The 26,389-nt window shown below is 36.2% G+C and overlaps 1 protein-coding gene across 1 annotated transcript in view; it reads right to left on the reverse strand.

Annotated features, from left to right (window-relative positions):
- The window catches only part of MIB1 (MIB E3 ubiquitin protein ligase 1), a 121,613-nt gene that overhangs the window by 63,508 nt on the left and 31,716 nt on the right, over positions 1-26,389 (reverse strand). The window contains exons 7-10 of the mRNA XM_049619651.1: positions 17,947-18,130; positions 9,667-9,811; positions 7,985-8,118; positions 4,447-4,554 (exon numbers count right to left, since the gene is read on the reverse strand). Of these exons, the coding sequence (XP_049475608.1) occupies positions 4,447-4,554; positions 7,985-8,118; positions 9,667-9,811; positions 17,947-18,130 (571 nt within the window). The remainder of the gene's footprint in view (positions 1-4,446; positions 4,555-7,984; positions 8,119-9,666; positions 9,812-17,946; positions 18,131-26,389) is intronic.

Here is a 26,389-nt window from a genome sequence, read left to right on the forward strand (position 1 = left end):
GCACGTGCGTGGGGGAGGAGCAGAAAGACAGGGAGAGAGAGAATCCCAAGCAGGATCCACAGTGTCAGCGCTAAGCCCAAGGCAGGGCTTGATCCCACAAACCATGAGATCATGGTTCAAAATGATCTGAAACTGAGCCAAAATCAAGAGTCGGACACTTAACTGACTGAGCCACCCAGGTGCCCCTACAGTTTTGTTTTCATTACTAGATAAGCAGAATCAGACAGAATTAGTATCTACTTCTTGAGAAACTATACTGTCTACCTTCTGCCAGTTGGAAAGAAACAGTCAAACAAAGGCAATAATAACATCATAAATTCCTTTGGTGGTGTTGTATACTATAAATAGTATCTTAATTATTTCCCTTACTCCACACCCCAACCCTTTAAGTTATTATCATAGATAAGGAAACTGAAGCTTATACCAGTTAAAGTTTTTGCCCAATATCTCTTTAGACAGCAACAATACCATTAAAACTTGGGCTTCCTGATAAAATTTAGTATTGTTCTTCTTCAGAATAGTTTTCATTAATCTTAAATGATAAAACCACCCCCAAGTTTCCTGACAACTGCAGTATATATTTGTACTGGATTTGAAAACTAATTGTAAATGACACACTTTTTAGAACTGGTCATCCTTTCAATCCTTCACACCTTTAATATTATACTTCATCAGTGGAAAAAAAATACTTAGTCCCTGCAGGATCCAAAATTAGCTCACTTATAAAAACATACCTAAGATTTCACAGTCCTCAGTGCCTTTACCTATACATTAAGGAGGTAACAGAATGTAATCCTACTGTACTTAGTAGGTTATGACCTACATGGAGACAACTTTTCAAAATAGCTGAGTTTTCCCTAAGAAAAGAAATAGGAAAAAAATATAATCTTATCATATATCAGAAAGGTACAATATATATGAAATAATTAAGTGGTTACTTTTTCAATTTTTATTTAAATTCTGGTTTGTTAACATATGGTGTAACATTGGCTTCAGGAGTATAATTTAGTGTGATGATAGCTTAAATCAACTGAAAAACAAAAATGCAACAGTCATCTATACTAGGGACTAGCAAACTTTTCTGTGAAGGCCCAGAAAGTTAAGTATTTTAGATTTTACAAACCACATAGTATCTTGTCACAACTATTCAACTCTGCAGTTGTAATATGAAAGCAGCCATGCACAATAAATAAATGAATGAATGGATGTGCTGTGTTCCAGTAATACTTAACAACATAAATGGAGGGCTGGATTTGGCCTGCAGGCTATAGTTTGCAACCCACTCACTTCCTAATACACACGAAAAAAATGAAAGGTTACAGAATGAGATGACTAAAGAACAAAATATATGACTCTCTTTATTCTTCAGCTAACCTCAAAAGTTTTAATAAAATTAGTTTTTTAAAAACATTGTGGGCTCAGTCGATTAAGCATCCAACTTCGGCTCAGGTCATGATCTCATGGTTCATGAGTTTGAGCCCCGTATCGGGCTCTGTGCTGACAGCTCAGAGCCTACAGCCTGCTTCGGATTCTGTGTCTGCCTCTCTCTCTCTGCCCTCCCCCACTCACACTCTCTCAAAAATAAAATGAACATTGAAAAAATAAAAATAAAAAATACTGTTAATTATTATTGCTTTTACACTTGGTAAAGGTATAATGAAGTTTAAAGCACTTATCTTTTAGGATACATACCAAAATATTTACAGATAAAATAATATATCTAGATCTGCTTCAGTATAATTCAGTAGAGGGAGCAGAGTGGGAACAGGGTACAGATAAATCAAAACTGGCCGTGAAAAATAACTGAAGTGGGGTAATGGGAACACAGGATTCATTATACTATTCTTTTATAAATATCTAAAATTTCCAATAAAAAAAAGTTAATAATGACAAATGATGAACCACAAATTTAAGTGCATTTGTAAAATTAACTATTTTCTCCATCTTTTAAACCAGGGTTTCTCAATTTTGGACCTATTTACCTTTTGGGCCAGATAGTTCTTTGTTATGGGAGCTGTCCTATGTGCTATGGGATATTCAGTAGCATCCTTAGTTTCTACCCACTAGATGCCAGTAGTACCCAAACCACCACACCTCCTACCAGTTATGACAATCAAAAATGGTCCCAGACATTTCCAAATGTCCCCCATAGGACAAAAATGCCCCCACTTGAAAACCACTGTTCTAAAAAAAAAAAAAAAAAAAAAAAATTACACTGCTGCTTCTAATAGAGTCTTAAATTCTAGAAAAATGAGACTTTGAGGATGTTTTGTTTTAGTCTTAGGCGATGAATTGGCATTTATATTTTAACCCAATTTTTAAATTTGGTTTTTGTTTGCAATTGGTAAACTGTTATTAATTCACCTTTATCACACTATTTTATAGAAATACATATAGAAATAATTTATAGAATTACATCTGCTTGCAATGGTTTTTAAAACAGAAAATGCACAAAATGGAAATCCAAATGAGGACGTATGGTTGAAGTCCAGATGTATCCCACTGATCTGGTGACACAGTTTTCAAACTCTCAAAGAAATTATTTGTAAACACTTAGCTTACTGAGCCACACTCCAATCTCATCAGGTTTACAGTATCAACTAACCATTTGTTGTATATTTGAGTTCAATAGAGGAACAGTGCCAACTTTGTTCCCAGTCCCATAACTGCACTCCCATTGTACACAACACCTAATGTGAACAAGAAGTCTTTAGAAACACAAATGGCTAGATAGTCCCACGTTGTCAGGTGTATTAATTAAATTCTGAATCAGAAAGCACACTTTATAAAAAACGAGGCAAAAAAATTTGGTTTTGGGCCTCTTGCCTTATTAGCTATAATCAGAAAGGCCTTGGTTTCTTAGTAGTTGTTGCTACTCTAGTTTCTGGATTCATTAAATTAAAAAATGGGATACTTAACTCAGAGAATTTCATTCTATCTCTCCAAGCCATGACACAATAAAGTAACTGTCTCCCATTTACAAAACATTAAATTTAAACTGTCTTTCTTTCATTACCAAAAAAAAAAAACCCTGTGATACTGTGTTCCCAAATTCACAACTAAGAAAGAAGTGACTTAAAAATTGCTACTGTAAAAGCAAAATCAAATCATATAATCTCATTCATAAAAACATGACAATAATGAAACTATCATATAGTTCATAAACATCTACATGCTAATTTAAAATTCAAGGGGCACCTGGGTGGCTCAGTCGGTTGAGCGAACGACTCATGATCTCGCGGTCCGTGAGTTCGAGCCCCACGTCAGGCTCTGTGCTGACAGCTCAGAGCCTGGAGCCTGTTTCAGATTCTGTGGCTCCCTCTCTCTGACCCTCCCCCATTCATGCTCTCTCTCTGTCTCAAAAATAAATAAACGTTAAAAAAAATTTTTTTAATAAATAAATAAAATAAAATTCAAGTTCTTTTTAGACAACAGAAAATTACAGTATCAAAAATCACTTATTTACAACTACAACACCAATGATTCTTCATAGTTAGCTGTCAACTGTAAAAAAAATAGTAGCTGTCAAAATACACTCAATCTGAGAAAAATGAAAAAATAACTTAAGACTTCTCTTTTGAAATATGTGTCTTTAAAATGTTTTAATTAGTAAAAATAGGCTCGTCTACTAATTTAGCCCTCAGAAATCCAAGTCCTTATTAAACTTCCTCAAATGGGAGTATCATTTGGACAAAATTACAACATTCTACCTAGTCTAAATTTGATAGAATTTTACGTATTCGTAAATAATCTTCCACTAGACTAAAACAAATGTGATTTTAACATTTTTTCAATAATGAGGTTATAGTTAACTATAACAAAGGAAGCCATCCTTCACACCATACATAGATTCTCAACTAAAATTCCAATGATAGCAAAAAATATTCATTTCCCTTTTAAAAGAATATACTCTAAATTAATTTAAGCATACATACACACACACACACACACACACACACACACACACAGTGATAAACACGCCGTGAAAAATTTTCAAAGATCCACATTAAAATCAAGAAACAATAAGACTAAACAAGTTCTAAATTACTGATTCCCTTATGAAAGGGAAAACAAAAAGCAAAGAAAGGCCTCTGAGTGTCACAGATCAGTAAAAATCTTGACCTACATGATCTATACATTCCCCTTCCCTCAACTTCCTCACTATGATTTTTGGATGAATCCAATTCAGCCCCCAGCAGCATGGTGGTCCTACCATAGTAAAGGAAAACTCAATTCCTATCTTCACTTATGGTTATGGCTACAATATTGAAGAATCAAAAGAAAAACAAGAAATCCTTCATGTTATCTCTTGTCAAATTTTTCTTTTCAATCAGAAGAGCCTTAGGTGAAGATTAAACTTTAGGAATGAAAGCAATCCATCTTATAATATAGAAGTATAATTTCTAGCACATTAATTTTTACTTATGTTTCAAACAGTTTAATTACCTCTGCTTCTACATCCACATTTTGCTTCAAAAGTAACTTCAAAATGTCAACATGTCCATTCTGACTAGCAGCTTGCATAGCTGTGTGACCAGCACATTGTCCATTTACCTATATAAAAAAGAAAGGATGAAGGAATGTCACCAAGAGCCAATATATAATGTAGGTTTAAATCTAACACATTGTAGGATTCTTTGAAAATAATTTAGGTTGGTTTTCCATATATCCTAGCATAGACCACCAGAAACTCTTCTGTAATTTAGAAGTGAGGCAGGCATTTTTTTTTGTTTGTTTTAAAGGTTAAAGTTCCACTGTTCAAAGAGCTATGAAAGAACTATTTTAGCCAATCTGAAAAGTTAAAAAAAGAAAGTAAGGGAGGGAGAAATGTCGTTTTAGTTTTGTATATTCACTTCTATTTGAATTAAAAAGCTCAGAGTATGTTTCAATGAAAAAAAAAAAACAATGAGGTGAATAAAAACTTTCAGAAAAGATGGCCTACTATATAAATAAATTCAATTTGACAAAGATACTGAATACTAACTGTAAGCAAACTATCATGAGGAATACATAAATGAATTAGCAAGGTAGCCATATACAACTATTATACTATAAAGCAATAATTTCCAATCTTTTCTTCACTTCAGATGTTGAATAAATGCATAATTTCCCAATGACATACCCAAGGCTAAGTACAATTCCTTAATCCCACCCCATCCGCTCCCATCCATAAAACCATAAAAGATGGTTAAAAATGGTAGCCTGGTCACACGTTTATATCATATTTCTCCTCAGACTACACTAAAAAGACAGTAAAATAATTAAAAACACAAAAAGACATAAAGACAAAGAGAAAGGAAGAGCTAACATCAGAAAACAATAAAAAGCAACACATTTTTGAAAGAGAGAAAGCAGACAGAAGTTCTGACTTTACAGACAAAAGAAACACAAAACCTAGGAACTTCAGACAAAGTCAAAGCCTGCAAAAACAAGCACATCACAGGCAGATGTCTGATGTGCAATGGCCACACTCCAGACCCTCTCCTCAAACTCAATGACAGAGCGTTAGTTGCCATGCAAATAGACCCTAGACAGAAAAATGGTTTCTTCCCTTAAACAACTGAATAGCCATGAAGAACAGACCTCTACATGATAGCATTTAGAGACCCCAAAAGCTCCACATGCATAATCACCATAATGCAAAGTCAGTCACTAAGTTCTATCCAAGCAAAGAGAGCACCAAGTAGCTTAATGTCTTATTCAGAGATGAATGGACAAGCAAAGATCAGAGATTTGAGGAAGACCTCAAATTAAAAAAATAACTTAAAAAAACACATCTTTCTCCTATGTTGTCATCTCTCAGAAGATGAAATGAATACATACCTGACATAACTAAGTGTCTTGGAAGATTAGTCAATTAGAAGTTTGGAAAAGAATTAACTATAACAATATAGATTACAAACAAATGAAAAAAACTTTATGTGTGAAGTTAAGAGGGACTGACTGGGAAAAACTACAAGTGAACTTTCTGGAATAAAGGAAAAGTCCTAGATCTTATTAGGGGTGTGAATTACATGGATGTTTGCATTTGTCAAAACTTTTCCATGTATTTCACGATATGTAAATTACACCTCAATTTTTTAAATAAAAAAAAATTATGAACATCAAGGAAAGCAAACAATTGTATAGGAAAATGCAATCTAGAATCAGTCACAGCTCAGATATGAATGTCATTTAAATAATAACATGCACAGTCGATTTTAATCTTAACAAAGTTACAATACAACCTAACCACATAAAGAAACTGGGAGGAGCGTGTATGTGTGTGAAGGGAATGGGCTGGAAAGAAAGCTGAAACCTCATTTTCACAGTGAAGTATTGAAAGATAACTCCCCAAACATAAAAATCAAGAAAAAACAATAGATGTTACTGGAAGATATGGAGGCAAAATATATGAAGAAAATCAGCTGAAAGACGTGAAAACAGCTGCCCCTAAAGGATGGGAAAACAGAGTTGAGAAGGAAATGATTTTTGTAACAAACCCTGTAGAACTATTTTTTCCCTTTAAATTTTTAGAATGTATATTGTTGTTTTTTTTTAGAAAAACTAAATTAGTAATTAAATGAAGAAAAAATTAAGTATAATAAAATATAAATCTGCTTGGCTGAATATAAAAAAATCTATCAAACACAAAAATCATTTGATACTTTAAACTTTGATAATTTACATAATTTTGATAATTTAAATAAATTATTTGTGATTTATCTGACAATAAAGAAATCACTGTGCTGGGGCGCCTGGGTGGCTCAATCAGTTGAGCATCCAACTTCGGCTCAGGTCATCATTTCGCAGTTCCTGAGTTCAAGCCCTGCATCAGGCTCTGTGCTGGTGGTGTGGAACCTGCTTGGGATTCTCTCTTTCCCCCTCTCTGCCCCTTCCCCACTTGCGCGTGCACACACACGCGCTCTCTCTAGCTCTCTCTCTTTCTTTCTCTAAATAAACTTAAAAAAAAAAGGAATCACTGTGTTGTGCTGCTGCAATTGACATCTCCCTAATAAACATGAAATGCCACATGAGCTCCTGGGAATATGATGTTTATATCTTACAATTATAGATCAGATCTTCAAACTGTCTAGCATACTTAAATACAAAGGCAACAAACAGTGTCACAGAACAGTGACAATGACTCAAAGTGCCACTCCAACCACAATCTCTGGGCCAGCATTGAATACTGTACTGGTGCTGACATGGGAGCAATGGCAAAGCCAATGAATGACTAAACTAGAGCCAGAATGGCCCACTTAAAATGTGGTTTATGTGAATGGTAAAATACAATAAACTACTAAGATTTACAAAATGTATGACCTCTACTTCATCTGCATTCTAAACTGTAAGTTAATTCTCACAGGAAAAAAGTTTAGATTAAATGTTTTGAAAAGAGGGATAGAAAACTGCTTATAAAATTTACTACAATATATTTTAAAAACATGGTAAGATGACATCTCCATGAGAAGAATTCACTGAATTTCCCAAAAGGACACTAACCACTTAAAAACCTAAATGTAAAAATTATCAATTATAGGGGCGCCTGGATGGCTCAGTCGTTTAAGGTTCCGACTTCAGCTCAGGTCATGATCTCATGGTTTGCTGAGTTCAAGCCCCACATCAGGCTCTGTGCTGACAGCTCAGAGCCTGGAGCCTGTTTCAGATTCTGTGTCTCCCTCTCTCTCTGCCCGTCCCCTGCTCCTGTTCTGCCTTTCTCTGTCTCTCAAAAATAAATAAATGTTAAAAAAAATTTTTTTTTAATTATCAATCATAAATTTAGGAGGTTACAATGTTAAAATAAGAAAATGTCAAGATCTTTTAGAAAAGTACACTGAAGAATGATGTCCAGTGTCTTTAAAATACCTCAGAAAAAAAAGGAAGAAGGAATAGATGAAGCGCAGTTGGAAATTAATTGAACTTAAATGATATTACTGAACTCTAATGTTCATTATACTATTCTATTTTTGCGTATGCTTCAAATAATTTTTAAAATGCTCACATCCACATCTGGTCTTTTTAGCAAATCTTCCACTTTAGCAACATCTCCATTGGCAGCAGCCTTAACTAATTCTTCATTGAGGTCACCAGATTCTTGGGTTTCAAATAATTTCTTCAAGAGTTGGGAGAGTCTTTCTGTAAAGCATCAAATAAAGCTGCTAACATAGGAGGATCTCAAACCTTAACTACTAACAGAGAAGCATTACCCATACATCTAGAACACATACTTTTCCTTTTTTAATATTTCTATCATCAGTGTTATTTTTGTACGCTACTACAGATATTACCCAGGCAAGTTATAATTACTACCATAGAAAGCTGCATTAAATTCCGAACCATAAGTATTCCCAGCTTTCTCCAATTCATGTATTTCAAGTTATAACTTCAGAAAAAGTAGAGAGTTAGAGACAAGTAACAATTCAAGATTTAGAAGCCATACCAAAGATAATCACAAATAAAAACACTACAATGGGAGTATTATAACAATACAAACTTTCTTTCAGGTTTTAAGCATATCACATCAATTCTCAGATCTCAATGCTACAGACCTTAGAATAAATCAACAAATGAATGATTATGATTCAGAAGCAATGTACTCTCTATAATATTTGGGGAAACGTTTTAGGGACAAACCAATTTTCAGTTGAAAATGGTCATCTAAGTGCCAACAACATACTTCAACAGGTGCCAACTGATTGGTATTGACTAACAAAAAAGAACTAGGGGCATATTTATATAGGCTAATTGTCATAAGATATTTTTTCTAAATAGCATTAATCAGTAGAGACATTACCCAATACCATCCCTTAATTCTTAGATCTACTTAGTAGAAAGCAAAGAAATCACCAAGTGGACCACCACCAAGTACACATTATTTGAGTAGGATATTAACCATCCCTCGCTCTTTCAATTTGTAGTAGCCAGTTGGCTGTAATGCCACCTAACCAAAAGGTAAAAATAACACCACCTAATTTAAACTTTAAGTACACTAGCAAATTACAACAGGAAAGAAAAGACAGCAGTAGAGGAAGTAGAAAGCAGTACAAAATAAAACTGGAGGTCGCCCAATGTTTTCCTTTACTTTCTTATAATTTATAGTTATGGTTCTACCTTCTTTTCTGAATGCTAATACACAGTAATTTGTTTTAAAATGAATTGAGGTATGTATATAAAGCTGGAGCACAGGAAGGAAAGACTTTGGGCATGAGTCTACCCAAGCATCCAGCTTATTCACATTTCAAAATGGTTTTCTACTTATTGTGGCATGTATAATAACTCTTATTAAACAGTAAGAAAGAAATATGGCCGATATGTAAAAATATCCAGGAAGAAAGCCATCTGCTAGCAATAACACTGAAAATAAAAAGAGAATAAAACAGTCTAAGAAAGTGATAAGTTCTGACTAAAGGGTACAATATTGAATTAACCCTTGATATAATATCCAAGAAAAAGTACCTACTTATGGAACTTTTCCAGGGGATACCTCAGCCAGAACAAAAACTGTTCATCATATGAAAAAAAGAAAAACAAAACAAAACAAAAAACACCTGTAGTGAAAATGCAGAAGTTAGTTGACATTCAAGTGAGATTATCTATGACATTATCTGTACATGAGAACTGAGGAATTAGCAAAGGTTCTAATGTAAACCATATTACTTTTAAAGAAACATGATACAAACATACCACCAGATGCATTGCTAATGGCTGATCCAGCAGATGCCACCTTGGAAACTGCTGCTGGATTGTATGTCCAAGATGTTCCACAAACTTCCACCTTTAAATCACTGTCTGAATAAATCTGCTGTACTCGGCCAACTTTACCTAAAGTCTTAAAAAAAAAAAAATTTTAGCTCATGTTGTCAAGTCTAAAGTATGTACCATAAAAATAGATCACCAGTTCTTACACGTTTAAAGTATTAATTTTTCTTTTTTACTAAAGAAAAAACATTTAAAGGACAATCATTTTCAAATGGGTTATTTACAAACTTTAAAGAGCATCCCTAAAAAACATTTTAATAAACAGGGCATCTGGGTGGCTCAGTCAGTTGAGTGTCCGACTTTGGCTCAGGTCATGATCTCATGGTTAGTGAGTTGGAGCCCTGCATGGGGATCACTGTTATCTGTGCCGAGCCTGCTTCGGATCCTCTGTCCCCTTCTCACTCTGCCCCTCCCCTCCTCACACTCACTCTGTCTCTCACTCTCAAAAATAAACATTAAAAAAAATTTTTAATAAACAAAACTACTATACTTCCACAAGAATATAAAAACAAGGGGGTTTGAGTGGCTGACTCAGTTGAGCATCCAACGCTTGATTTCAGCTCACATCATGATCTCATGGTCATGGGATCAAGCCCAGCACTGGGCTCCATGCTGACAGTTCAGAGCCTGTTTGGGATTCTCTCCCTCTTCTCTGCCCCTCCACCGCTCGTGCATGCACACGCACTCTCTCTCTCTCTCTCTCAAAATAAACTTAAAAAAAAAAAAGAATATAAAATCAAAAATATCATGACAGTCTATCATTTATAAAAGTTCACAAAATTTTGCTTTTTGATATTCAACCTTTTAATCCCATAATCTTATGTTACATCTTGAGAATTTGTAAATTAAATACTCTAAAATCCATCATTAATGTAGCCTAAAAAAATAAAACCTGATTTCTAAAACAAATTACTTAAACCAAAATGGGAATCAGTACTGATTCCAAGACAGAAGTAGGTAGAAATAACATGCTTATTAAATATACAGGGAAAGGGGCATTTGGTTTCAGAACACAATCAGCGGCAACTCTTACCATGTGGCAGATAGTATTCTAAGAGCTTTATACATATTGACTTACCTAATACATAAAATCCTGAAAATTAAGTACTATTAGCTCCATTTCAAACTCCAGTCCAAAACCCATTCTCTTCAGCACAAGAGAATAGCAAATTACAATACTAGAAAATTAGTTTAGAATATTGACAACATCTGACTACTTCCTAACACAGAGTAAACTGCCCTTGATTGAGTGCTTTATTTTTTGATCTCTCCACAGCACTGGACCCTAGCTTCTTGAAACTATTCCTTTGATTTCTGAATGACAGTCTAACCTTTCTGCCTATTCCTTCTCTTTCTTCACTCACTGGCTCCTTGTCCATTTTCAGATCCCTACATCTATTCATTCTTCCCCAAATTTTATTCCTTAGTTTTTTACTCTTCCTCCTTAAAAATGTAATCTACTCTGACAACTATCACCTTATTTCCAAAGACTCCAAAATATAATTCTATAGCCCCATTTATTCCTCTCTCTGCCCTCCAACACACACCAATTTTAACTTCTCATTACACATTTCCTCTTGGAATTTTCCATCCTCTCAAACTCTATGAGGCTGCATTCCTTGTTTTCCCCCTTAACTGCTTATTATAGAAAGTCTCAAACATACATAAGAAGACAATAGTATATTGAATCCCTGTATACCCATCAACTCTTAACAATTTTCAGCTCATGGCCAATCTTATTCTCCCCTACCTATTTGTTACTCCCTGTACTATTCATCACATAAACTTTAAAAAAAAACAAACCTGATACTACTACCAACCCTCCCAAAATTATCAACTCTGTAATATCATAAAATACCAGTGTTCAAATTTCCAATTGCTTCATAAATGATAAAATTCTTCAGTATGCTTAAATCAAGTTCCAATAAAGTCTATACATATATTTTTCTTTGCCAATTATTTGTTGAAGAAACAGGGTCAACTGTCCTATAAAGTTTCTTACAATCTGAATTTTGCTAATTGATATAATTTAATAAATTCATCTTTCTCTGTATTTAATAAGAAACACTTCAAATTGGCTGCTAGATCCTTTTAACATGACCTAGAAATCTTTGATAGCTTCCTTGCTACCTGGTATGAGACTCATCTTGTTCACTTCCAAAGACCTAGAATTAGCCATTTCTCCAAAGACTGGTTTCTATACAGAGGGAAAGGCTATTTCAAGACTGTAATCTGGGGGCACCTGGGTGGCTCAGTCGGTTAAGCGTCCGACGTCAGCTCAGGTCACGATCTCGCGGTCCGTGAGTTCGAGCCCCGCATCAGGCTCTGGGCTGATGGCTCAGAGCCTGCAGCCTGCTTCTGATTCTGTGTCTCCCTCTCTCTCTGTCCCTCCCCCATTCATGCTCTGTCTCTCTCTGTCTCAAAAATAAATAAACGTTAAAAAAAAAAAATTAAAAAAAAAAAAGACTGTAATCTGGGCACTAAGGTTGGTATTGTTATTAGAATGGTTACTGTTTCTAGGTCTTTTCATGGACAAAGCTAGGAAATAGTGGGGGGGCAGGGGAGGAGATGTTTTATTTTGTTTTAAAGATAAAATAAATCATAAGTTCAAACATTCTTCCAATTCAAATTCAAGACTACAGGGTTTTTACTTAGCCTCTTCTATGTTACATTCATATCTCCTTTTCCCACTCTGATCATTCTGGTTCTCAAAGTCACTGGGGATAACAGAATTAAAATTATCATATAACTACTCATTTGTTTTGTTTTTTTGTCACATCACACATAAAACAATCTCAGGATAATAATATTAGCACTACCACAGACAACAAGATCAATGAAAATTGTTAAAAATCCCTTTTTATAGGCAGTTCTTTAGTGTATATTCTTCCTAAAAAGATATAAAGACAAACAACTGTGTTAAAAATCACCTGTACTTTTCTCTGTACAGTTATGCCAACAGGAAACACATTTAGGTTCATTTATTTCATTTTATTTTCTACTTTTAGGAACTTCCTTTTTGAATTTAATTTTGCTTAATAATTGTATAAAAGATATATGTAGTTTTAAATCAAATCTATAAAACAAGATATATTCAAAGATGTCTCCTATCTACCTTTCTCCCTATACCATATTCCTTTTTTTAGATATGAAATATGTTTTTTTAACTTCACGGTTAATCCCTCCATTGTTTGCTTTTTTTCACATGAACTCTGCATTGTCCTAATTAGTTATACTTACAATAATACTAGTATTTTATACATATATATATATATATATATATATATATATAAAACCTTATTCCCTCTTAAAAAAAAAAAAAATAGAGACAGAGTGAGTCAATTGGTTCCCTAGTATGTACAACATTGAAATTAATCATTCATGTTCTTACCCTTACCTTCTTTCTCCCTAATATTTTGGTTTAGAAAGACAAATATATGATTTCATTCATATATGTAATTTAAGAAACACAACAGATGAACAGAGGGAAAAGGAAGGAAAAATAAGATAAAAACACAGAGGGAGGCAAACCATAATAGATTCTAAAATACAGAGAACTGAGGGGTACCAGAGGGGAGATGGGGGAAGGGGGATGGGCTAAATGGGTGATGGGCATTAAGGAGGGCACTTGTTGGGAGGCGCCTGGGTGGCTCAATCAGTTAGGCGTCTGACTTCAGCTCAGGTCATGATCTCATGGTTTGTGAGTTCTAGCCCCACATCGGGCTCTGTGCTAACAGCTCAAAGCCTGGAGTCTGCTTCAAATTCTGTCTCCCTCTCTCTCCGCCCCTCCCCCACTCATTCTCTCTCTCTCTCTCTCTCTCTCAAAAATAAAAACATTAAAAAAAAATTTAAAGGGGCATTAAGGAATCTACTCCTGAAATCATTGCTTCACTATATACTAATTTGGATGTGAATTATAAAAAATAAAAAATAAAGTTAAATTATTAAAAAAAAAAAAAAAAAAGGAAGGCACTTGTTGGGATGAGCACTGGGTGTTATATGCAAGTGATGAATCACTGGGTTCTATTCCTGAAACCAAGATTATACGGTATGTTAACTAACTTAAATTTAAATTAAAAAAAAAAAATATATATATATATAGGTTTAAAATAATAGTATTTAGTTCCACATAATAACTAAAAGGCAATCGAACAGCTTGCTAAACTTTCCATATATGCTCTCTCCATTCCCACTCCATTTTTTGAGTTATACTCTATAAAGTTACATTTTATCTGTGTTGTTAGAGCATAAAACCATTATACAGACTCTACCTCTTCCTTTAACCATCATTTAATCTTAGTTCAACAAATAAATACATATTTAATGATCACTATCAGCTTTCAGTTGATATCTCTCATGTCGGTTGTCTGAAACATTTTTTAGGAGATTAATCAGAAAAAGCTAATGGGAACAAGATTCTATAAATTCTTACATGTTCATAGCAACTTGTAGCCTTTATACTTGAAAGTCAGTTGGTTATATATAAAACTCTTAGCTTACATTTTTGTTCCTTGAGTACGTTAAATAAATGTTATTTCGCTGAGATCACAAAGCACAGAGATCAGTTTTTTTCCTTAACAATAATCTGATTTTCTTTTCTTTGTAAGTAAAACTTGACCTTTTTCCCCAGATACCCAAAGAGTTGTTTTCTTTTCTTGAAGATTCAATTATTTACCAGAAAATGGCTCAGTGTTTGGTGTTCTCAGTTTTCCCAACTATACAATGTATCCTTTTAATATTTAGCTTTAAAGTTTTTAATTCAGGGGCATTCTTTCTGGAATTACAAATTTTAGTAGCTTTACAGTCCATTGCTTTGGCTTTTGTTTTTCCTTTTTTGCAAGGACTCCTAATACACATATATTAGGTAATCTATATTTGTCACTTTCCCTGAAATACTTTTTACCTTTTTTATTTAAAAAATTTTCTTCCTTTTTACCTTGTTTCTCTTAAAGGCATTATCTGTTATATTTATTTGATGTGTTGCATCATGCTTACTCCTCATTTCTGAAATTATCTTTCCTTTTCAATTCTTCCCTAAGTTCTATCACCTCATTTCTAATTATGATCCATTTCAGAGTGCCTGGGTGGCTCAGTCAGTTCAGTGTCTGACTCCTGATTTCAGCTCAGGTCATGATCTATGGTTCATGGGATCTAGCCCCACCTGGGGCTCCATGCTTACAGCTCACAGAGCCTACTTGGGATTCTCTCTCTCTCCTCTCTCTCTCTCTCTGCACCTCCTCTCCACTCATACCCTTTCTCTCTCTCTCTCTCAAAATAAATCAATAAACATTAAAAAAGTATGTAAGTTCTTTAAAAATAAATAAAAATTAAAAAATAATTATGATCCATTTCACTCATCTTTTATCATTTTAATTTGTTAGCTCATTTTGAATCATTAGATTTTAGTTTTCTGTGATATCTTCTACTATACTTTCGTTTGTCTATAGAGAAGTTATGCTATTCCTTATTGTCTTTTTTCAACAATAATTATGTATGGGGATTTGATTATGATCGCTTCAAACTTTTATCCTTCCTCTGTCCCTACTGTCTCTATCCTACTCAATTTAGTTTCTATTCCCAGCACCTTCTCCTTAATGGAGGGCTCTGCCCAGAAAGGGAGCTATGGCTGATTCATTCTGAGAGTTTACAGATTCAGGCTGCTCAAGCCCCTTCAAACTTTGGCATGGACCTATTACCCTCACCCCAAAATGAGGTCTGCAAAAGCCCTCCCAGGTTTAGCTGTTGTTTCCACATTCATCTACTATACTAGCCAATGAATACTTGTTAGCTATATTGGAGCTCCCTTGTTCTTGAGTCTATCTGATCCCCATTAATTCTCTCTGCTGCCAGACAAACAGATATAGACCCAGTAGCTGTCAGTGTTTTCTCACTACTCATTCATATTTTAGGGTTCAATTGGCTACTCTGTCACCTGGTTTTAATATAGATGCTTGTGCCGTTTTTTTTTTTTTTTTGGTTATGCTAATCTAGTTGTTGACTATTTTTATCAAGACAATTTAGAAAAGTTAAAATTCTACACCATCACCAGTGGAACCCAAGAATTCCCCTCTAGCTATAAGCTACAGGTTTTGCTTATATAAAAGCTTACTATGGGAGATAGAGCACTTAGGCTTTGAAGTAAAACAGATGTGAGTTCAAACTTCAGTTCAGAAACTTAGCTCTGATTCCTCATCTTTAAAATAAAGATGCCATACAACCATCTGCTTATAATGCTCCTATGACAAAGTCTGTGTATGTGTTTGTGTGTGTACACATATTTGTCTGTGCACATATGTGTGAGTATGTGTGTGTATACATATATATATATATATATATATATATATATATATATATCATTTAGCACAGTGCTTAGAATAACTGGGCACACAAAAGACATACACTGCTATATATAAGCTGTCACTGCTAAGGGGAAAAACAAAAACATTTTGACTATAAAAAAATCTTAAATAATATATGTATCTCATATAAAACATGTCAAAAGATTCCATTTAACTAACATAGGCTTAAAGTACATCAATACATTTTTTAACCAATGTTACTATCAAAAGCAAACAAAAGGCACATGGGTGGGTCAGTCAGTTGGGCAGCTGACTACTGATTTCAGCTCAGGTCATGATCTCACGGTTTTGAGATCCAGACCTGCACTGGGCTCCTCACTGAGCATACAGCCTGCTTGAGATTCTCTGTTTCCCTCTCTCTCTCTGCCCGCCCCCCACTAGTGCACATGCATGTGCACTCTCTCTAAAAATAAACTTTAAAAAAAGCAAACAAAAGATCATATGGAACTTAATTTTTTTGACACCAGAATTCTAAAATACAGCTCCTGCAACACAGACAACTATCACTTAGTCACTACCTACCTAAAACAATAAAAAAATGATGTTGGCAGCATCTGCAAACTATGAAATGTCTTGGAATGAAAACACCATAACAATAGATTTCTTTGTGTTTTGTTCACTACTAAATCTTTGAAGCCTAATAGGTACATTGTTTGTGCTAAAATATCTGCCAAGGGAGCAAGGCAGAAAGGAAGGATGGACTGATGGAAGGGCAGCACAACATGAAGGACAGGGAGGGGGTAATGGACAGGATGGGAGGGGGCAGAGGGCTAGACGAAATAGGAGATGGTGCTGGCCAGGACAGAGCACTAGACAATACAGGATAGGGGGATGAGACATGAAGAGAGATGGGAGGGGAGGTACACAGTAAAGGAAGGAAGCACTGAATGGGATGGGACTGGGGTGGGGGGTGGGGTGGCCAGAACAGGACAAATTTTGTGACTGGATGAGAAAGGAGTAGGGGTAGCAAAGTGGAGGGCTAAACACGAGGACACAGCAAAGTGGAAGGAAATGGGATATAGGGCAAGAAAGTATGGGGGCGGCAGAACAGAACGGGTAGTAGTACAGAAGGAAGGGACAGAAGGTAAGAGCGAGGGACAGATGGAGAAAGAGGATGGATGCAAAAAGGGCAGAACAAACAAATTTTTCTGTTATTCCTGAACATTTGGTGAAAAATGTGTCGAATGAATAAATTAAAAATTACACCATAACTCTTTGGGAGCAAAGGCAGCTCAGAAGGCACACATTCAGAGTTGCTCTTTCATACTCTAAGTTTTAGAGAGGCAGGCCCCCAACTAAGGCAAGCAGTGGTGGTCCAGCACTGCTAGTAACTGGATGAGCATCTCTCTCTCATTCTGGGATTAAGTATCAGGGAAGTCCCTGTTACCTTCCACCTACATTACATTCTCCAGTAACAGCTCTTTAAAACACTACTAACCGTAGCCCTACATGGACCTTCCTGGGCTAATTTAAGTGGAACAAATTAGACAATAAAAGACGTAAGTATGCCTAGCAGCCAATGAAGACAGAGAGAGGCACAGAGTGCAACTGAGGGAGGGACAGAGAGAGGGAGACACAGAATCTGAAGCAGGCTCCAGGCTCTGAGCTGTCAGCACAAAGCCCAATTTGGGGCTCAAACCCATGAACCGCAAGATCATGACCTCAGCTAAAGTTGGACGCTTAAACTGACTGAGCCACCCAAGTGCCCCAAGTACAATTCTTGAAGAATTATGCTAATTTAGTTTCCAAACTTCAAATATTTTTTAAATCTACACATGTATAATGTAATTCCTAGTCTAAAACTGTTTTATTATTCCTAGTCTGAAACTATTTTAGATATACTTACTGGGAGCATAGCTTCAGCCCATTCTCCATGTCCTCTCTGTAGAAGTTTGATTCTTTCCAGATCATAACAAACTTGTACAAGATCACCCACTTGAAACTGTGAGGTACCTCCTTCTGCACCTTGAGCAGCATCCCCACTTCGGACAATGTTTGCTTTAGTGAGAACGGCAGGATTGAAGGTCCACCTAAAAATCAAAGCCAAAACTCAAAATAGGTAACTTTACTTAATTTTAACACAACATTCTTAAACATTGCAGGGCAAAAAAAATTTCTAACACATGAGCACAGTAAAGCAATCCTTTGCAATTATGTCCTGAACAATTTGTTTTCCCTTTTATAATTACACATATTTAAGGAAAGACTTACCTGTAATCTCACACCCTAATACGATCCTTCTGTCTAGTTTCCCCTTACATGTTTTAAAAATTGTTATAAAATACATTACTGTTAAATATTAAAACCTTTCAGAAACATATAAAGTGAAAGTGAAATTTCCATTTCACACAAACACACCTGGATCCCCATCAGGTGTAAATACTCACTGTGGTGTCAACTATACTTCAATTAAAAAAATCTAATGAAACTGGGACACAAACACTCCATTGTGTATCCCTGTGATCTTCTATTAGTGCACTGATACTTCTAACATACAGAGTTGCTTCCTTTTTCATAGACAGATTTTATATATTTTATATTTATATGTATGTATATATACATATATACACATATATACATACATATAAATAAAATTCTGGGACTTCTTTTTTCTCAGAGAATGTACCTTGGAAGATTTGTTTTCAATGTCACAGAAATAGACCTACTTATTTCAATTCAGTGGCTACAGCAGTCCATTACATGGTTATACATTAATGCATTTAACCATTCTCCTACTATCTTTTAAAGTATTTCCAAATTTTCACTATTACAAACAATACTATAAAGAACATCATCGTATGTACATCTTTGTGCAAACAGGGTCAGTATCTCATTAGTGATTCTTAAAAAGCCACCTAATCACCATATGTATTTGTTTACAATTCCGACAGAGCCAAATTGGCTCTAGAGAGTGTACTATTTCTCCATACCATTAATAATCTCATGGATAAAAACAATATCTAGTTTTAATTTGTCATACATGGGTATTTCACATGACTGCAATCACTGCTACACATTCTTCTCTGCTACACATAAGCATTTTTCTTTTTTTTTTAAAGTTTATTTTGTTTTGAGAGAGAGACAGAGTGCGATCGGGAGAGGGGCAGAGAGAGGAGATGACACAGAATCCAAAGTAAGCTCCAGGTTCTGAGCTGTCAGCACAGAGCCCAACGTGGGGCTCGAACTCACAAACCATGAGTTCATGACCTGTGTCAAAGTTGGACACTTTAACCAACTGAGCCACCCAGGCGCCCCCACATAAGCATTTTTCAATGCTGTTACCATTTCTGTTCCCCCAGTCCTATATATCACTCCAAAGAAAAAAGGTTCCCTGAATAAGCTTTTACAATATGGCACTATTATATCTTCCTCTATTTAATTTAAATGAGAGGTCTTAACATATAAAAACCTGTTACTAAGTTCCTGTAACCATGGAAATAAATTCTTCTTTCTAAAGCAACCACAAAGAGAAAGAAGTGTCTCTGACCAGTTAAGAATAAAAATCAGATATGCAAAGATTTCTTTCTAGGGGTGCCTGGGTGGCTCAGTCAGTTAAGCATCCGACTTCGGCTCAGGTCATGATCTTGCAGTGAGTTCGAGCCCCATGTCAGGCTATGCACTGACAGCTCAGAGCATGCAGTCTGCTTTGGATTCTGTATCTCCTTGTCTCTCTCTGCCCTTCCCCTACTCACATTCTATCTCTCACTCAAGAATAAAGATTTTTTTTTAAATATTTTTTTAAGATTTCTTTCTAGCCTTACAATCAGTGCTTTTTTACCTTGCTCCCAATATTCCAAAATTTATTTGACCTATTACAGTGCTTGAAACACGGCAGTACTTACTCGAGTTGTTCCCTCTGCCTACAGTGCCTCCCTCCCTGGTGAAAACTGAGTCCATCTTTTAAGTTTACTCCAAAGGTAATTTTTTCTCTGAAGTTTTCTCTGATTTGCCTACCTGAAATGACCACTCTTCTTTTGTACCTTCAGAATACCCTGAATACTCACCTACCGCAATTACATTTTAATGCAGTTATTTCTGGTTTTATCCATCCAAACTAAAAAGGAAACCCATGCAAAGCAAGGGACCATGTCTTAATTGTCTTTGAAATCCCAGTGCTAATCACAGGGCTAATACAGGATACGTACTTAATAAATCCTTGTTAAAAAAACAGAACAGAGAAAAAGGTTATTTTCTAGAATTCATATTATGTTACTGTTAACACTACTGCCCAAGTTCTGACCAAGAAAGAATTTGGCAAGTAATAATGCCAATTTAGCTTAACATTTCCAAACAACAAACAAGATAACACAAAATGTTAGTAAAAAGTAACACTAAATGTCAGTATGTACTAAACTGAACTTAAGATTTTCTCCTCTTTTTATTAAGAGCTTTGAGATAAAATTCACATTCCATATAGTTCCCTCATTTCAAGTGTTTAATTGGGTGGCTTTAGTACATTTACAGCCTTGTACCACCAAGCACTATCTAATTTCATTTTCATCACCACAGAAAAATACTCCATGACAAGTAGCAGTCAATCCATGTTCACCCCTCTCCCTGGCCCTCAATAATTAGTAAGATACTACATATTTGGTTATTCTGCATATTTTACAGAAATCACATAATACATGACCTTTTGTGACTGGCTTCTTTCCAGCATAACATTTTCAAGATTTATCTATTTGCAGCATACATATGTCAGTATTCTGTTCTCCATTCCTTTTTATGGCTGAATAAGATTCCACTGTATGGATACATCATATCTTGTTTATCCATTCATCAGATGATAGACATTTGGGATGTTTCAAATTTTGGCTGTTATTAAGAATGCATCCACAAACATTCATGTACAGGTTTTCGTGTGGACACACTTTCAATTCTCTTTTTTTTTTTTTTTAATTTTTTTAACGTTTATTCATTTTTGAGAGACAGAGAGACACACAGCATAAGTGGGGAAGGGGCAGAGAGAGAGGGAGACACAGAATCCGAAACAGGCTCAAGGCTCCGAGCTGTCAGCACAGAGCCCGATGCAGGGCTCAAGCCCATGAACTACAAGATCATGACCTGAGCCGAAGTCAGATGCTCAACCGACTGAGCCACCCAGGCGCCCCCCAATTCTCTTGAGTATAAACCTAAGAGTGGACCAGCTGAGTCATATGCTAACTATATTTTCAAAGCATCAAGACCAGTTCACATTCCTATTATCAGTGTACGAGGCTTTGGTTCTAATTTCTCCACACCCTCACCAACACTTGTAATTATATACTATTTTATTCTAGTATGTGATTTTGAATTACATTTCCCTGCATTTACATTCCTCATTGTGATTCTGAATTACATTTCCCTACTAACTAATTGCTAATAATGTTGAGCATCTTTCCGTAGGTATTAACTCCTAACTTCTACTGTGACTGTATTTGGAGACAGAGCCTTTAAGGAAATAACTAAAATTAAATGAGGTCAGAAAGGTGGGATGCTAATCCACCAAGACTGATGTCTTCATAAGAAAAGGAACAGATTTAGGAGATGTCATTCTCTGAGCATGCACAGAGAAAAGGCCATGGGAGAACATAGTGAGAAGGCAACCAACTATAAAAGCCAGGAAGTGGTCTCAACAGAAACCAACCCTAATGGAAACTTGAACTTGGACTTCCAGCCTCCAGAGCTGTAAGAAAATGAATTTCTGTTGTTTAAAAATCCTTTGTCCATATTTTAAATGGGTTAGTTGTCTTTTGTTGTTGAATTATAAGAGTTCTTTACATATTCGAGATACAAGTCCCAAGTCTGGCATATGATTTGCAAATATTTTCTCCCACTCAAAGTTTCCTTCAAAACACAATTTTTTAATTTTGATGATGTCCAATTTATTCACTTTTTCTTTGGTCCTTCTGCCTTGGGGGTCGTATGTAAGAAACCACTATCTAATCCAAGGTCACACAGTCTTATATTTTAGGATTTAAAAGTACATTTCATCGGGGCACCTGGGTGGCTCAATGGTTAAGCACCCAACCTTGGCTCAGGTCATGATCTCGAAGTTCTTGAGTTCAAGCCCTGCAGCGGGCTCTGGGCTGACAGCTCAGAGCCTGGAGCCTGCTTTCGATTCTGTGTCTCCCTCTCTCTCTGCCCCTCCCCCACTTGTGCACGCTCACTCTTGCTCTCTCTCAAAAATAAATAAACATTAAAAATACATTTCATTGGAGCGCCTGGGTGGCTCAGTTGGTTAAGCGTCCGACATCAGCTCAGGTCGTGATCTCACGGTCCGTGAGTTTGAGCCCCGCATCGAGCTCTGTGCTGACAGCTCAGAGCCTGGAGCCTGTTTCAGATTCTGTGTCTCCCTCTCTCTGACCCTCCCCTGTTCATGCTCTGTCTCTGTCTCAAAAATAAATAAATGTTAAAAAAAAAAAATACATTTCATTGGGGCAGCTGGTTGGCTCAGTCAGTTAAGCATCCAACTCTTAATTTTGGCTCAGGTCATGATCTCATAATCGTGAGACCAAGCCCCACACTGGGTTCCGCACTGGGTGTGGAGCCTGCTTAAGATTTTCCCTCCCTCCCTCTCTCTCTCATTCCTGCCCCTCACCACTCACACTCTCTCTCAAAAAATTAAAAGGAAATAAAAAGTATATTTTCATAGGGTTATATCTACTATAGATAATGATTCCGCCAATGAACTTGGAAAAATAAACTGAAAACCTTTGGGAATGGATTCACCATTCCAGATGTCAATGAGAACATTTGTGATTCATGGGAAAAGGTCAAAATATCAACAGTAACAGGAGTTTGGACGAAGTTGATTCGAATGTTTATGGATGACCCTGAGGGGTTCAAGACTTCAGTGGAGGAAGTAACTGCAGATTACTAGAATTAGGAGTGGACTAGAATTAAGAGTGGAGACTGAAGATATAACTCAATTACCATAACCCCATACTAAAACTTTTGAACAGATGAGGAGTTGCTTCTTACGGATGAGCGAAGAAAGTGGTTTCTTGAGAAGGAATTAATTCCAGACAAAGATAGGGTGAAGACTGTTGAAATGAAAACAAGGATTTAGAATATTACATAAACTTGGTTGATAGAGCAGAGGTAGGTTGTCAGAAGACTGACTCCAGTTCTGTAAGAAGTTCTATTGTGAGTAAAATGCTATCCAACAGCACTGCATGCCACAGAGAAATCATTCATGAAAGGAAGAGTCAATCAATGCAGCAAACATCACTGTTGTCACCAGAAATTGCCACAGCCACCCAACCACCACTCTGATCAGGCAGCAGCCATCAACATTAATGTTGGCAGTAAAAAGTTTTCAACTCGCAAAGAGCTCAGATTATAGTTAGCATTTTTGGACAATATTTATGGTATAACTGCACATTTAATAGACTACAGTATTGTGTAAACATAATTTTTATACACAATGGGAAACAAAAACTTCATTTGACTCTCCTTATTACAGAGGTCTGGACCGAACCTGCAATATCTCCAAGGTATGCCTATATATATTGTCAGCATCATTTACTGAAAAGACTATTCTTTCCCCATTGAACTATATTGAACCCTTGTCAAAAATTAAATGACTTTAAATGCAAGGGCTTATTCTCAGACTCTCAGTTCTGTTCCATTGATCTATACATCCATCTTATGTCAATAATAGTCTTGATTATGTCTTGATTACTACACCTTTATCATAAATTTTGAAATTAGGCAGTGTGAGTCCTCCCATTTTGTTTTTCTTTTTAAAATTGTTTTGGCTATTCTGGGTTACTTGAATTTCCATATGAACTATAGAAATAGATTGTCAATTTGTATAAAAAAGGTACTAGGGTTTTGATACATATTGCATTAAATTTGTTGATTAGTTTGGGGAAAAACTGGCATCTGTTATAGGCTGAATTATGTCATCCAAAAAATATGTTGAACTCCTAATCCCCAATACCTCTGAATGGGACCATATTTAGAAACAGGGTCATTGGAGATTTAATCGAGTTAAAATGAAGTCATACTAGATTAGGGTGGGCCCTAAATTCAATGATTAGTGTCCTTATAAGAAGGTCATGTGAAATCAGCTTTGGTCATTTTCTCTGTAAAAGATTTTAGAATTATCATGAGCTCAATTAACTTACTTCTATGTTTTCTCAGGGTTCTTTCCTCATGGATGGTTAAGCTGCACCAAAATAAAATATTGGGCTGGAGGACTGATCATATGGCTCTCAGTCTCAAACAGTCGATTTGAATGCATTTAAAATAAAATGTGTACCCCCCCAAAAAAGGAGGCCACGTGAAGACACAGGGACACACAGACTCACAGAGGAGAAGGCCATGTGAAGACAGAGGCAGAGAAATGAATGATGCATCTACAAGCCAAGGAACACCAAGGATTGCCAACAACCACCAGAAGTTAAGAGAAGCATAGAACAGATTCTCCCTCAGAGCCTACACAAGGAACCAATCTCCCTAACACCTTGATTTTGGACTTCTAGCTTTCCAAAACTGTGAAAGAATAAAGTGCCATGGTTTGAGTCACCCAGTTTGTGGTAATTTGTTATGGCAACCCTAGGAAACTAATATACAATCTGAACAATATCAGATCTTCTGGGCCATAAATATGAGATGTCTTTCCATTTATTTAGGTCTTCCTTAATTTCCTTCAACAATGTTTTGTAGTCTTCAGTGTACAAGTCTTGCAATTCTTTTTTTTTTTTTTTTAAGTAATCTATACATCCAACACAGGGCTCAAACTCATGACCCTGAGATCAAGAGCTGCATGCTCTACACTGAGCCAGCAAGGCTCCCCAAGTCTTGCACTTCTTGGGCTGAACTGATTCTTAGGTATTTTATTCTTTGTGATGCTACTGTAAATGAAACTTTTCTTAATTTCATTTCCAAATTGCTCATTGCTAGTATACAAAAATACAATTGACTTTTCTACATTGATCTTGTATCTCTCAACTTTGCAGAACTCACTTATTAGTCCTAACAGTTTTCTGTGGATTCCTTAGGTTTTTCTATTCACAAGATCATGTCACCTATGAACAAAGATGGTTTAGCTCCTTTTCTCTTACTTCTTCCTTTTATTTCTTTTTCTTGCCTAATTGCCCTGGCTAGACCCTCTAGAACAATGCTGAATAAAAGTGGGGAGGGCAGACATTTTAATTTTGTTCCTGATCTTAGGGGAAAAGCATTCAGTCTCTCACCAGTTGGGTATGATGTTAGCTGTGGGTTTATTTTATTCATTGTGTGTGTGTGTGTGTGTGTGTGTGTGTGTGTGTATGAGAGGGAGAGAGAGAGAAAGAAAGAGAAGAGAAAGAGAGACAGAGAGAGAGAGAGAGAGAGAGAGAGAGAGAGAGAGAGAGAGAACGCACAGGGAAGGAGGAGAAAGAGAAGGAGAGAGACAGAATCCTAAGCAGGCTCTGCACTGTTGGTGTGGACCCCAATGCAGGGCTTGAACTCACCAAGAGTTCAAGTGAACTCACACAAGATCATGACCTGAGCCAAAATCAAGAGCTGGATGCTTAGGGGCGCCTGGGTGGCTCAGTCGGTTAAGCGTCCTACTTCGGCTCAGGTCATGATCTCACGGTCCCTGAGTTCGAGCCCCACGTTGGGTTCTGTGCTGACAGCTCAGAGCCTGGAGCCTGCTTCAGATTCTGTGTCTCCTCTCTCTCTGACCCTCCCCCGTTCATGCTCTGTCTCTCACTGTCTCAAAAATAAATAAACATTAAAAAAAAATTGTAAAATAAAAAAATAAAAAAAAGAAAGAGCTGGATGCTTAAATGACTGAGCCACCCAGGCACCCTAGGCTGTGGGTTTTCATAGATGTCCTTTACCAGCAAAGAAGTTCCCTTCCGTTACTACTTTATTTAGTGTTTTTATCATGAAAGGGACTTGGATTTTGTCAAACGCTATTTCTGTACCTCCTGGTATGACCACGTGTATCCTTAAGATTTGAACACAATTAGAGCTAATTCTATACACTGGGAAACAACTTAATGTTAATTTTCTTCATCCTATATATAACCCCTCCCCTAAGGAACCTCAACAAGTTTGTTTCTTTATGCATATATCAGTAACAAAGCTTTGACAATTGTTCAATTTGACTACTGCTTTTTCTTTAAAATACTATAAACGGGTGCATGGGTGATTCAGTGGGTGGGTTGAGCATCCAACTCTTGATTTCAGCTCAGGCCATGATCCCAGGGTCATGGGAATGAGCCCCGTGTTGGGGTTCTTGGGATTCTCTCTCTCTCTCTCTCTCTCTCTCTCTCTCTCTCTCTCCGCCCCTCCCCTGCTCTGTCTTTCTC

Source organism: Panthera uncia (assembly GCF_023721935.1).
Source record: "Panthera uncia isolate 11264 chromosome D3 unlocalized genomic scaffold, Puncia_PCG_1.0 HiC_scaffold_8, whole genome shotgun sequence".
In the NCBI taxonomy this organism is placed as follows: domain Eukaryota; kingdom Metazoa; phylum Chordata; class Mammalia; order Carnivora; family Felidae; genus Panthera; species Panthera uncia.